This window comes from Orycteropus afer, unplaced genomic scaffold, assembly GCF_000298275.1.
Source record: "Orycteropus afer afer isolate SDZICR_OR568_19922 unplaced genomic scaffold, OryAfe1.0 scaffold00040, whole genome shotgun sequence".
NCBI lineage: Eukaryota > Metazoa > Chordata > Mammalia > Tubulidentata > Orycteropodidae > Orycteropus > Orycteropus afer.
The window spans coordinates 11,183,550-11,198,517 of NW_006921627.1; the positions used below are offsets into that span (position 1 = coordinate 11,183,550).

The window sequence follows — 14,968 nt, forward strand, 5'->3', positions numbered from 1 at the left end:
TATGAGTCGGATCCAACTCGACGGCACATAACAACAACAACAAAAACCTTTCTGCTAGCAATTTGTCATTTACTGACCCATGGCAGGGTTTGTGTTGGTACTTTCATGTTTGTTTAACTTCTCATTTGTGCCTTGCCCCTTGAACTACATGGCAAGTCTACTTGGTACATTTTTAGTTATCACCCAAACCACACAAGGGTGCTCTGGTAGCATAGTGTCTAAGGCACTTGACTGCTAATCAGAAGGCTGGAGGTTCAAACCCACCATCTATTCCTTGGAAGGAAGGTTAGGCAATCTACTTCCGTAGTGATACCACCTCAGAAACTCAAGGAGGGGTCGCTATGAGTCAGGTCCAACTTGATGGCACATAACAACATTACAACAATCCACACAAAACATCTCAACAAATAGGTACTTGTGAGTGCCATCCAGTTCTGGTTCATTTTGGTCCTCACGAAGGTAAAAGAAAAGGGGAAGGAAATACAAGAAATATTATGTTAAAGGATTTTGAGGTTGTTAAGTTAGGGAGACATTTCAACCAAAAGTTTGGGCCTTACCCACCCATCCTCAATGGTTAACAAGTAAGTTCCCTAAAAGGCCAAGTTTTGTTTAACTCGAGAGAAGTCTTTGAAAGCTGATGGCAACCCCTGACCTCTACCATAAGACTAGATTGCAAAAGAGCAGTATTCGAGGTTACCACTGTCCCACCATAAGCACATCTGCCCGCTGACCCTCATTCTACTCTGCACTCATGGAAAGGAAGTTGCTGTAAAGGGGAAAGGGTGCTTACTTTTACAGTCTATTATTGGAGTCACTGAGTGGTGCAAACAGTTAACATGCTCGACAGCTAACTCAAAGGTTGGAAGTTTAATTCCACCCAGAGGTGCCTTGGAAGGAAGTCCTGGTGATCTACTTTCAAAAACTCAGCCATGGAAAACCCTATGGTTGTTGTTGTTAGGTGCCATTGAGTCTGTTTCAACTTACAGTGACCCAGTGTACAACAGAACAAAATATGCCATCCCCTCAATCATGGCTATGGTTGAGCCCATTGTTGCAGCTACTGTGTCAATTCATCTCATTGAAGGGCTTCTCCTTTTCACTGACCCTCTACTTTACCAATTATCATCTCCTTCTCCAGGCATTGGTCCTTCCTGACAACAAGACCAACATACAAGAGATAAAGTCTGGCCATTCATGCTTCTAAGGAGCTTTCTGGCTGTACTTCCTTCAAGACAGATTTGTTATTCTTCAGGCAAACCTTGGTATATTCAATATCCTTCACCAACACCACAACTCAAATGCATCAGTTTTTCTGTAGTCTTCTTAATTCATTGTCCAGCTCTCATATACATATGAGGTTATTGAAAAAACCATGGTTTATGTCAGGCACACCTTAGTCTTCTAAGTGACATCTTTGCTCTTTAACACTTTAAAGATGTCTTTTGCAGAAGATTTGCCCACTGAAATACACTGTTTGATTTCTTCCTGCTACTTCCATGGGCATTGATTGTGGACCCAAGTAAAATGAAATTCTTGACAACTTCAATATTTTCTCCATTTATCATGATATTTATTGGTCCATTTGTGAGGATTTTAGTTTTCTTTATGTTGAAATTGAATCCATATTGAAGGCTATAGTCTTTGATCTTTCTCAGTAAACAAGGTTGTGTCATCTGCATATCTCAAGTTCTTAATGAATCTTCTTCCAGTCCTGATGTCGTGCTGTTCTTCATAAAGTCCAGCTTCTCGGATTATTTGCTCAGCATACAGATTGAATAAGTGTGATGAAAGGATATAGCCCAGACACACACCATTCCTGATTTTAAACCATGAAGTATTCCCTTTTCCGTTTGGACAACTGCTTCTTGGTCCATGTACAGAAAACCCTAAGGAAAAGATAATTCACTTCTGACACATTTGGGGACAGCATGTTTCATAGTTGACTCAATGGCAGGTGGTCTGTTTTACTTGGAGAGGAAAGACCACAATACAGAGCAGGAAAATAACTCACATGAAGACACACAGAGAATCAAGCGAAACTAGGGACTGTACCTTGGCCTCCTGGACCTCAGTAAAGCACACAAAATTAATCCTTACCCTTTACCCTGTATATGACTTGGTCCCTATCTTGGACTGACTTTTGTCCAAAAAAAATATGTCTTAGCTTGGCTGGTCCTTGATTCTCAGTGGTTTGGCAGTTGTGAAATGATTCCCCATGATGTGATCTGATATGATAAGCCAATCAGTTGTATGAGCATTAGGGTGGGGCATAAAACCCTTAATCCCATCAGGGCCCTAATGTAAAGAGAGTTTCCCTGGGGCATGGCCTATAACACTTTTTCTTTATCTTAGAAGAGATAAAAGCTGCGGGCTTGGGACCATAGTCACAGGGGACATCAAGCTCAATTGGCATAACATACTATACAAACCATTGTTCCACCTACTACTTTGGCAAGTAGCGACTGGGACCTTAAAAGCTAGGAAGCTGCCATCTAGATGCAACAACGGGTCTCTCCTTGTCAAGAAGAAAGAAGAAAACCAAAATTAATGGAAACAATCAGTCCTAGCGACTGGTACACCATCAGATCTGCAACCTATACAACTATGAGACCAGAAGAACTAGATGGTGCCCAGCTACCACTGCCATCCACTTGGAAGGGATGTAGGAGACCCTGCATAAAGAGGGAGAACAATGTGGTACAAAACTCAAAATCATTTGGAGGCAAAAAAAAAAAAAGAAGGTGGGGACCAGGTTTGCTGGTCCAATGGAGCCTGGTGTAACTACTGAGACTATGGCCCCTAGCTGCCCTTCAGGTCTGGAATTGAACCCACAACTGTGGTTTCCAGCCAAACAAAGTACAGGCATGTGAGTTAAACATTTACCTCAAGTAGACACACGCCCTGGAGAGAACAATCATGGGAGAAGGAAGGGCTGCTTATGCACAGGGAGATAGCTCAGGGTGCAGAAGAGTATGAAGGGATGGACACTGGGAGGAGGCAACTATGGGGAGGAAGTGGGAGGGGAGCTGCTGCATTGTAAATTTTGGTCAATGACATGAGACAAAGTATATGTGAACTGCTGTATGAAAAGTGAATTTACTCTGTAAATCTTCACCCAAATCCTAAAAAAAAAAAAAGAGAGATAAAAGGAGAGAGAAGCAAGCTGAAAGGAAAGACCTACCACCACCAAGAAAGAGGAGCCAGGAGCAGAGCATATACTTTGCTCCCAGAGTCACTGTGCTGAGATCCTCCCAGGACCAAGAGAGACAGAGGGAGATGGCCTTCCCCTAGAGCCAATGCTCTGAATTTGGACTTCTAGCCTCCTAAATAGTGAAAAAATAAACTTCCATTTATTACAGCTATCCACTTATTGTATTTCTCTTATAGCTTCACTAGATAACTAAGACAGTCCCTTTATAAGAGCAATTCTTTCTCATCAAAAGGGAAAAGGTGTGTGTGTGTGTACTTGTGTTCAAACCCCACCTCTGAGCTAGTGTCACTTGGGCATCCTGTCTATAACCTGTCACTTGGGCATTACAGCTCTATAACCTGACGACTAACACCTTAGGGGACCCTGGGTGAAAAAAAGGTCTTCCTTGAGATTTACTGACCTTCCCTGGGCCAGACTCTCCCACACAGTTGGTCTCTCTCTGAATCGCAGTTATTTTTCCAAGCAAATAACTTTAACAAAATTCTCCCCAATCTCCAGGAAAAGCCTACTCCCAGCCAAATCACTCAATTAAGTCAGTGGAAGAAGCAGAGCAAGGAAGCAGGGATGTCAGGATTGGGTCTGGTCAGTGAGCCTCCTGGCTCTGCCAAGATGCTGAGTCAGTCTTCTGTGCTTAAAGTACCTCCCTCCATGCCTATGAGCTCTCATTTTAACATGATTGTGAGCAAAAATAGTTGAAAGAGCAGAGTATGTCCTTTGTAAATATTGCTTGGGCAAACCTTAATGATGACTTGAAGAGTGAATTGCCTTGTCCCCAACAGAATGGATATTTTATGAGCCTCTTTAGGCCATTGAGGAGACATGTGATGGTTATTTAAAATAGACATGAGTGTTAACAAATGTTAGCTTGTAAGGGACAGGTGATTTCCTGGGAAGAAGAGGAAGTATGGGTGAGAAGCATGCTATTTCAAAGGAGGAGGAAAGGGTCCTCCAGGATAAGGGGGTGGGGAGAAAATATGAAGACGTGAACAGCAAAAGAAAAGAAAAATAAGGATTGTATTGACCAAATAAACTCCAATTTTGGTTGTCAGTGGAGAATAGGAAATGTGTGTCTGTTAGGTCACAGATAGTGGAACAGTTGGACTTGAATTCTGGAGTAAGACCTCAAGAAATCATACTGAAAAGACCTTGCTTCTCCAGCATTCAGGGGCACTGAGGGACAATGCCCCTGAATAGTTGAAATGAGGATAGAAAGAAAGGAGAGACTTATCAGGGAGGGTGCAGTAGGGCTGAACTCCACAAGATGGCTAGAAAGATCCCAGTAAGGTCTCCAAGAAATGACCCTTAAGATGGGCCGAGGTTACATCATAATTTGTCTGTCTAGGTACAGTTTGTGTAGAATTACCAGCAAACTGATATCAATTACTTGAATGTTCATAGATTGGGGCTTTTTATTACTAGGTCTGCCGTCTTAGCTCCAAACTCTGGCAGTTCTGCCTTCTGTTTGAAAAGTTGTGAAAATTGTAAATTTGCATGCAATCCAACAAGGCATTATCAGTCCCAATAGAAAGAGATCTGGTTTTGTTTTTGTTTTGGCATAACAAGGAAACAGCCATCCCCTAGGTATAAGTAAAGTGATATGGCTGTCAGCGTGAGCTGACTCCTGGCTACAGCCCTGAAAAGATGGAAAGGTCCAGAGCGGTGAGAGAAAAGATTCTGGCTACTGCCCAAGACAGTTCTTAGGGCCATACAGTCTTCTCCACAGAACACCACTCTGCCTTTCCAAATGGCTCTTAGAGCTACACACTCCACAGAAAATACTTGTAAATGATGTCTGCACCTGATGGCCCAGTGGGGGACCAAGCAAGGCAGTGAACAATTTAAAAGAAGACAGTAATCACCTCCCAGGAGATGAGGCATTGTGCTTCCCAACCAATGAGGGATCCCCAGTCACGGACAAACACAACTTGATTGGCTGAGACAACTCCAGTCCTCTCTTCTCAAGTAAACAACCTGAAACAAAGAGTTCTGGGCTTGAAGGAGCTTGTCCCTCTGGGAGGTATGGAGTGTGTGGGGGCCTCAGCCCAGCACTAAGAACTTGGTACCCAATTTCTTAAGCTTCTCCCAAGACACTGGTTAGTGAGGACTTTAATGCACCCAAGAGACAAAGCGAGTAGCAAGTGTGCAGCTGCAGCCTCAAAAGGTACCAAGGGAGGCAAATAAGGCTGCTCTTGGGTCCTGCCTCCCTCCCCTTTGCCTCTGGGAGACAGTGCCCAGTCTCCCTCCTCAACTCATTCTCAGTACCAGCTTCTCCACGTGAAAGTCTGTCTTCACCTCCCACTTTTTATGCATGAATGAGATTACTCCTTTGTACTCTGAAGGTGGGGAGAACATTTGTCAAGCACTTACTCTGCATTGCCTTGTGTTTGCAAAATAAAGTAAGGCAAGGTTTATGCCCTCATAAAGACATTTTCTTATTAAAGGTACCTGTGTGGCCACCCATACATCAACTCACCAGCTGAGGTAAACTCTGTTATTCTTACCCCTACCTACAGAATATGGAAGGGCAGGTAGTGCCTAAGGCACTTGACTGCTAACCAGAAGGCTGGCGGTTCAAACTCACCAGTCATTCCTTGGAAGGAAGGTTGGGCAATCTATTTCCATAGTGATACCACCTCAGAAACCCAAGAAGGGGTCGCTATGAGTCAGGGCCAACTCGATGGCACATAACAACAACAACAACAAGGAATGGTCCCTTCTGACAACATGACCAAAATACGTGAGACAAAGTTTGGCCGTTCTTGCTTCCAAGGAGTATTCAGGCTGCACTTCTTCCAGGACAGATTTGTCAGTTCTTCTGGCAGTCCATGGTACTTTCAGTATTCTTTACAAACACAACTCAAAAGCATCAATGCTTTGGTCTTCCTTAATCATTGTCCAGCTTTTGCATGCATATAAGGCGATTGAAAATACATGGTTTTGGTTAGGTGCACCTTAGTCTTCAAAGAGACATCTTTGCTCTTCAGGACTTTAAAGAGTTCTTTTGCAGCAGATTTGCCCAGTGCAATACGTCATCTGATTTCTTGACTGCAGCTTCCATTGATACTGATTATGGATCCAAGTAATATGAAATCTCTGACAATTTCAATCTTTAGTCCATTTATCGTGATACTGCTCATTGCTCCAATTGTGAGGATTTTCATTTTCTTTATGTTGTAGTGTAATCCATACTATAAACTATAGTCTTTAATCTTCACCAGTAAATGCTTCAAATCCTCTTCACCTTTAGCAAGCAAAGTTGTTTTGTTTGTATATTGCAGGTCATTCATTAATGAGTCTTCTTCCTATCCTGATGCCACACTCTTCTTCATGTAGTCCAGCTTCTCTCTCAGATTATTTGCTACACATGCAGATTGAATAAGTATGGTGACAGGACAGAACCCTGATACAGACCCTTCCTGATTTTAAACCATGCAGTATCCACTTGTTCTGTTTGAACAACAGCCTCCTGGTCTATGTACAGGTTACTCAGGAGCATAATTATGTGTTCTGGAATTTCCATTTTTCTCAATGTTATCCATAATTTGTTATTATTACACAGTCAAATGCTTTTGCATGGTCAATAAAACACAAATAAACTTCTGGTATTCTTTGCTTTCTCAAATTTATAGAAAACTTCAAAACCTCAACAACAAAAAGACAAATAATCCAATTTTAAAGTGGGCTAAGGACATGAACAGACTCCTCACCAAAGAAGACATTCAAGTAATCAACAAATACATGAAGAAATTATCACAATCATTAGCCATTAGAGAGATGCAAATCAAAACAACAACGAGATATCATCTCACCCCAGTATTAATAGCAAAGTTTAAAAAAAAAATGCTGGCAAGAGACTGGAACCTTCATATACTGCTGGTGGGACTGTAAAATGGTGCAACCACTGCGGAAAATGGTATGGCACTTCCTTAAGAAGCTGGAAATAGAAATACCATATGAACCAGCAATCCTACTACTAGGTATATATCCTAAAGAAATAAGAGCTGTGACACAAACAGATATGTGTGCATCTATGTTCATTGCAGCACTATTCACAATAGCAAAAAGATAGAAACAACCTAAATGTTCATCAATAGATGAATGGATAAACAAACTATGGCACATACACACAATGGGATACTGTGCAATATTAAAGAACAATGATGAATCTGTGAAACATCTCATAACATGGATGAACCTAGAGCACATTATTCTGAGTGAAATCACTCAATCACAAAACGATAAATATTGTATGAGACCATCATTGTAAAAAAACAAGAAAAGGTTTTCACACAAAAGGAAATATTCTTTAATGGTTCCCAGGGGTGGAAGGGGAAGGGAGGGTAAACCATTAACTAGTGAGTAGATGCATATTAATTTGGGTGAAGGGGAAAGCAATATACAATAATGAGAAAGTCAGTACAAAATGATCAAGGAAAAGAAAACACTGGAGGAGTGCAAGAGTTAAAGGCAAGAGGTAAATACTACATCATACATATTCTAGTAATAATAATCAATAATCTAATAATAGATGCATAGATAGACACACAGGAGCTCTGGTAGCATAGTGCCTAAGGCACTTGACTGCTAACCAGAAGGCTGGTGGTTCAAACCTACCAGCCACTCCTCGGAAGGAAGATGGGCAATCTACTTCCGTAGTGATACTGCCTCGGAAACCCAAGGAGGGGTCGCTATGAGTCGGGTACAACTCAATGGCACATAACAACAACAACAGATAGACACACAAGCTAAACAGGAGTGGGAAGGAGAATGGGACTATACCCACAAATATGTATAGGTTTGACGGACTATTTCTACACGTGTATTTACATATGCTGCAAGTAAATTCATGAACATAGTAGAACATACTGGGGCAAAGTCATGAAAACTTCTTAGCCATAACCAAGAACCCTGAGGGAGTGAGTACTGGACCTGGGGACTCAGGACCATAGTCTTGGGGGACATCAACATCAATTGGTACAACACAGTCCACAAAGACAATATTCTACCTTCTACTTTGGTGAGTAATGACAGGCATCTTAAAAGATTGCAAGTGGCCATTTAAGGTACAATTATTGGTTTCTCCCCATCTGTAGCAAAGAAGAATGAAGAAAATGAAGGGCACATGGAAACAATTAGTCCACAGGAACCTCAGCCTCCATGACCCCGAGCCCAGAATAACTAGATGGTACTTGGTTACCACTACCACCTGTTCTGAAAGGATCATATTAGAAGGTCCTGGATAGAGTGGGAGAAAAATGTGGAAGAAAACTCAAAATTATTTAAAACAAACAAACAAAAAAGACCAGGCTTATTGATTGAATAGAGACTGATAGAACCCCTGAGATTATATTCCATGGTCATCCTTTGGACGTGCAATAAAACTCACCCCCATAGCTCAATTTTCAGTCAAACAATAGACAGATCTACAAGGTGAACAATATTAGGAATGCAGATCTTCCTTAACATTCAACCATTCAAAATCAAAAGGCCAGCATTTGCCCAGGACAAAGTTCAGAAGGCAAGAAGGGTTAGGAGAGAAGGAGGAACGGAAATGAGAAACATACAGAGGATGTGGGAGGAGTGATGTTACATTGAAGGGACAGCAATCAGTGACATAAAACAAAATGTGTGTGAATTGTTGAATGGAAAACTGATTTGCTCTGTATATGTTCACCCAAATCACAATAAAAAGTTTAAAAAAAAAAAAAGTTGGCTTCTATCACTATCTACTCCCTTGGAATAAATGTGTTTAACCAGTTTCTGTCGAGTCAGCTTGAGACTTACAGTGACCTTATATGTGTTAGAGTGAAATTGTGCTTCATAGGGTTTTCAATGGCTGATTCTTCAGAAGCAGATCACCAGGGTCTTCCAAGTTACCTCTGAGTGGATTCAAACTTCCGAGCTTTTGGTTAGCAGCTGAGAGAGCATGTCAACCATTTGTACCACCCAAGGACTCTTGAATGTGTTTAGGCACCTTGCTTTCCTTCTAACCTCAGGCTATGCTCAACTATCCAACAGGAAGTTATAATCGGGAGAAAAAGGGAAGAGGTTATGAGGAAATGAATGATTTTGGAGCTTGTGTTTAAAGCAGTGTGTGTGCTCAGCTCACTTCTTCCCATCCCCATTCACAAACCAAAGCTGCTCCAGTGGGAAATGCAGGACAGCAGGAGGACGCTGGGATTCGGGGAATAATAATAACAGTATAAATGGCTCATAGGTTTGAGCCCCAATACTACCTCTCTCTCATCCTCACAATAGCCCTCTGGAGTAGGTACTATCTTCAGCCCCATTTCCCATGTGGAAACTGCCATTTAGAGAAGACAAATGTCTTGCCCAGGGTTATGAAGCCAGTAAATGGCCAAACCCAAGGCATGTGGACTTACCACAGAGCCAAGGCCCAGAAGTGAGAGAAAATTCAAGATGCAAGCTTCAGACATTTCTCCTGAAGAGGAAAGAAAACTCCCCCTTCCTCAGGCACCCCAGCACCCTCATTTCAGTGTTAGGAATCAGTCTGCTTTTGTTAGTGTTATTCTTCAGCTCAAGGATTCTGGTGGTGCAGTTGTTAAGCACTCAAGTGCTATCTAGAAGGTTGGTTGGTTGATGCCATCCAGCCACACCACAGGAGAAAAGAGCTGGTGATATGCTTCGGTAAAGATTACAGCCCAGAAAACCCTGTGGGGCAGTTCTACTCTGCTGAATGGGGTGGCTGAGTCAGAATCAATTCACCAGCACCCAGTAACAACCACGTTCTTCCACTCAATTCTCAGTCACACAGACTTTTATGATCTCGCCAGAAGACCTAAATGATTCAAACAGTAGAAACCCAAGGGACAAAAAAGTCTTTTGGAATGTACTGGTTTATAAGTTGGAAATTGTGTTTACAATCTAGGCAACTGGATTTAGAGTCTGCCCAGAATGTTTTCCTGAACCTGACATACACTGGGGTTCATAAGGTCAAATTGTTCCATGACTATGGAAAAGAATTGTTGAATGAGTAACCAGCTAATAATGAGGTTTTCTCATGCGAAGGTGTGTGTGTGTGTATGTATGTGTGAGAGAGAGAGAGAGAGAGAGAGAGAGAGAGATTTGTTTCTGGAGTAGGAGAGAGCCAGAGTTTCTCTAGCTACATGAGTTTCTCAGATCGCTACAAGTGAAGGGTTCTGAATTATTATTGTGGATGTAGCCACAATCAATCTTTAGCTAAATAATACTACAGTATTCATCCATCCATCCATCAGATATTTATTGAGACCTATTGTATACTGTCTCTCCAGACCAATTCAGAGAAACACAAATCAAAAAGTTTTGGACCTGAAAGGAACTTTAAGAACCACCAAGTCCTGAAGAAAAAGGCAAGGAACCACAAGCACAAATAATCTGAGCAGCCTGGGGCAAGGCAACTAATGCAACAAAGTGAGGGCAGCTAGGTAGAGTTTGAATCCTGACTCTGCAGCTGGACTATGTTGGGTGGTTTTGTAACCTCTTATGGCTTTGGTTTCTTCATCTATGAAGAAAATTCTAAAACAGTATTTGTACCCCTGCCCCCAAAGGGCTGTGCTGCCCAGTGACTGCTACGTGTGAGAGCACTCAGCAGAACTGTACATGCACAGACAAAGGCTTTAGTGTGGTCTGGAAAGTCCCATCATGTTGGCCATCCTGGGTATAAGCATGTGCCTGTCCTCTTTGTGTATATTATAGGTTTCAGCAGGTTGGTTGTCATCTGGGTGGAGTGCAGGGACAGTGCTGCTGTTAAGCAGAGGGACTCTACAGAGCCAAAACACTCAATCCAACAGCTGCCAAGAATCTTGAAGAAATAGCTGAGTTGCTGTCTAGGAATTGTCCTCAGCCAAAGGGAGCTGCTGCAATTCCTAATTCCAGGCTACAGGGGCTTAGATTATTGTGGAATGGGGCTGAAGGTCAAGACCAGTAGTCAAGAGACTGGGCTCCCACATAGCCTGGGTACTCACTACCTCTGGGCACAGGTAGTGAGTACCTACCTGTACTCTCTAAGTCCCAGGTCCTTCATGTGAAAAATGAGAGGAGTGTGTGAGGACATTTCCAGGGTCCTTTCTAGGTGTAGCCTGCTTCCATCCAATATCTGACCTGTCGGTGTAGGCACCCTTGCCCAAGTTGGGACATCTCTGAAGGGCCATGTCAGCTTTCAGAGCTCCTGGAGAGATGGCTAGGCCCGAGTTCTAACCACATCACAGTTCAAGTCTGTTCATGCCCAATCCTGCTTCTCTCACTCACTCACTCACAGGTACAGTTCCAGAGAAACTCTGCAATGTCCCCTACATACACATCTTTCACAGAGTTGGCCTTCAGGAAATCTCACAACACCTCCAAAGAATCATGTTCCTCACATTGTGAATCTCTGAATGCAGCCCCAAAAGAGCAATTTGTGTGCAGACAAGGGTCCAACTTCATCCTGGAGCCATGATCCATCCCTCAGCCTGCGTCAGTCCATCCAGGGAGGTCTTTCCCCACCTGAAGCATCATCTCTCCCAACACCTACACCCAAAGAGACACGAAAGGCCATCTGCTAATGAAGGAGGCAGGATGCAGTTCTGACCACTCCTTCCTACTCCCACTCACTTCTCTCCAGGTGGGAGGTTCTAGTTAGTAGGATCATGAAGGGCATTTGAAGGGGGAAAGAACTACTAAAGACCTTCTGTGTCAGTAGGAATAGGGCTGTGTATAAAGGGGTGGGGTAATCTTCCCAATCATCCCCAGGGCTGGATGTGCCATTGTGTTTGTGCAGTTTAAGGATGAAGCAGAGGGGCATGGAGCTGCTCCTTCTTCACAAGAGCAGCAACCCCTATACCCAGGCACCACCCAGAGCCAAGAAAACTAATTACGCCCGCATCCATGAAGATCCCATCCCCTAAACACACATAGATCAAAGAATAGTATTAGAGATGTAATTGGCTAAACTCTAACCACAGTTGACTTTTAGGAGGAAAAGGGCCCATGGTAACCCTACATAGAACATCCAGAGGGATCCACAGAGGTAAGTCCATTCCTCTCCCAGATGGAAGGCCTGAGACCAGATGTCCTCTGCCTCTTAATTCCAGAAGTCACACACGCATCCAGACCACTTTCAGACTGGACTGCACCTACCTTCTGCATTTCCTCAGAGGAGACATTGCAGGGGCTGCTAGGAGGGGATGCCCGCTTGCACCGTTGTTCTCCACTACTCAAGGCCCAGGAGTTGGCAAAGTCATAGGGGTCTGAGGTCAAAGTCCCTGTGGAGCAAAGTTTCAGGAAAATGAAGCCACAATCATACCTGTCCCAGGACATGTGAGTGAAAATGCTGGTCTATCATTACTTGAACCAACCTCCCATTACATCAGAACATACACATTTAGGTGAAGAGTATATTTTGTGCACTGCTCAGCGTAAGATCACAAGGCATAAATAATAGAGTTCAGCAAATGTTTAGTGAATGGTGGCTGGATAGATGGAGACAATGAGAAAGATGACATGAAAAATGATGAGGAAAATGTCTATTCAATTTCACTCTCCAGGTTTTGCATGCCTTTCTATCTCTGTGTGAAATGTTCTCCACCTCTCTTATTGCCTTGGCTATCTCCACTCATTCTTCAAAAGGCAGCTCAAGAACCACTTCCTCCAGGAAGCCTATCTGGGCCAGCTATACAGCTAGTCTCCCACTTATGAGGTATTTGAACTATGACAAACCACACTGTCTGATTTTTTGGGTGTTTTGATTTACATAATGTATGTATAATTGGAGAATAGGAAGCTCCGGTGTTGATGCTATAAGTTCATGTCATGTTTCCAACTCCCAAAGACAAGAGTTCAGATTTATAAAGATATTGATAGTAAAAGACAATAATAATGAAAACTGGAAGAAAAAAAAAGTATTCAACTTACATCAGCACCCATTTAAGACAAGAGTCATGGGAACAGAACCCCATCATAGGCCAGAGGTTACCTGTACTCCCTTTCCCAGTTTGGGTTGGGTGTGTCCTTTCTCTATGCTCTCTCAGCCTCCAAGGCATACCTCCATCAAAATTCTCATCCTACTTTGTGCTAATGTTCTCTTTACTTATCTTCAACCCTTATCTCATTGTGAGCTCCCTAATTAAGGGCTCATGCTTTGTTTATTATCTCTAAATTCTTGGTGGGTGTTGGATGCTCAAAAGATTTTTGTGGAATAAAGGTGTGTGACACGTGACATGGAACTGAAGTCCCCATAATTGTACTCTCCAAGTTCTCATGGCATCTGTGCTTTAGTACTCAAAGCATTCATGCTATTGTCAACTACCGGCAACCAACTATAAAGGCCTCATGGCCCTACACAAACCAAAACACCAGCTGCCATTGAGTTGATTCCAACTTATGGTGATCTCATGTGTGTCAGAATAGAGCTTTGCCCCATAGAGTTTTTGATGAATTTTTCACAACAGGATTGCAAGGCCTTTCTTCTGAAAGACCTCTGGGTGGTTTCAAACCATTCGGTTAGCAGACAAACACATTAACCATTTGTACTTCCCAGAGACTTCATGAGCCTACATGGCTAAGGTACAAAGTGAGTGCCTAATAGCACTGCTACATCTTCTTTACAAAGAACGTTAATGGATCATTGAGACAAGCAGTCTTTTGCATAGTCAGGCCTGGAAGAGTGAAATATATTTCAAGATAAAATTATGCACTTAGGCTTAGGAAATCAACTGGCCCTGGGGAAAAGAAAATATTTTCTTGGAAGTATGGGCAATTGGCATCTGCAGTGTGGTAAGCAGGAAAAAAAATATATGTGTTTACCTCCTAATCCCCAGAACCTGTGAATATTACTTTATATGATAAAAGATGTGATTAAGTTAAGGCTCTGGAAAGGAAGCAATTATCCTGGGTTATCTGAGTAGGCCCTAGATGCAATCACATGTATCCTGATAGAACAAGGCAGAGAGAGATTAGACACACAGAGGAGAAGATGAAAATGCAAGCAGAAATTGAAGGAATGCAGCCACAAGCCAAAGAATGTCGGCGTAAGCTGGAAGAAGCAAGGAACAGATTCTCCCCTAAGGCCTCTGGAAGGAGTTCAACACTACTGACACCTTGATTTCAGATTTCTGGCCTCCAAAACTGTGATCAAATACATTGGTGTCATTTTAAGCCACTAAATTTGTGGTAATTTGTTATGGCAGCCACAGGAAACTAATACATGAGGGAAGCCAAAAGGAAGGGAGCCTAAATTAATAGAGTTTCTACTGTACACAAGGCATTGTGATCATTGCTTTATAGGTATTTAGTCATTCCATGCAACACAGACTTGTACACTTTCTAAGAAACCACACTAGGGAATTGGAAGGCAAGGTGAAATGAAGCTTTGTGTTCAGTGACGAAAGCCCTAGAGAGAATTAAGATCCCTAGGGTCTGGTCTCAGTTCTCCTTCAATAGCCTTGTTTAATCTTGGGATGATCCCATCATTCATCTGAGCACAAATGTAAAATGAGGGGTTAGACTAGCCACCCTTAAGATCCTTTTCAACCCTGAACTTCTCTGAAGTGAAATTCTTTGAAATAAGGCATAAGAATGTCTAATAGGTGAAACTACAAAAATTCTTGGTTAGAGAAAACACTCTGAAAGCCAGAGCTAAAGCCAAGCTGGTAGAGTCCCATGATGTCAAGCAGTAAGGTTAACCATTTGAGAATAAAAATTGTTAAGTCCTTACCAACCAAAGAAAACTAAATCTACAGTCCTCTGAGGATGATACTCAAAATATCACTAGAGCTC

General features: G+C 42.5%; 1 protein-coding gene across 1 annotated transcript in view; it reads right to left on the reverse strand.

Moving 5' to 3' along the window:
- VWF (von Willebrand factor) overlaps positions 1–14,968 on the reverse strand; it is a 215,415-nt gene that overhangs the window by 177,404 nt on the left and 23,043 nt on the right. The window contains exon 5 of the mRNA XM_007937087.2: positions 12,332–12,456. Coding sequence (XP_007935278.1) covers positions 12,332–12,456 — 125 coding nt within the window. The remainder of the gene's footprint in view (positions 1–12,331; positions 12,457–14,968) is intronic.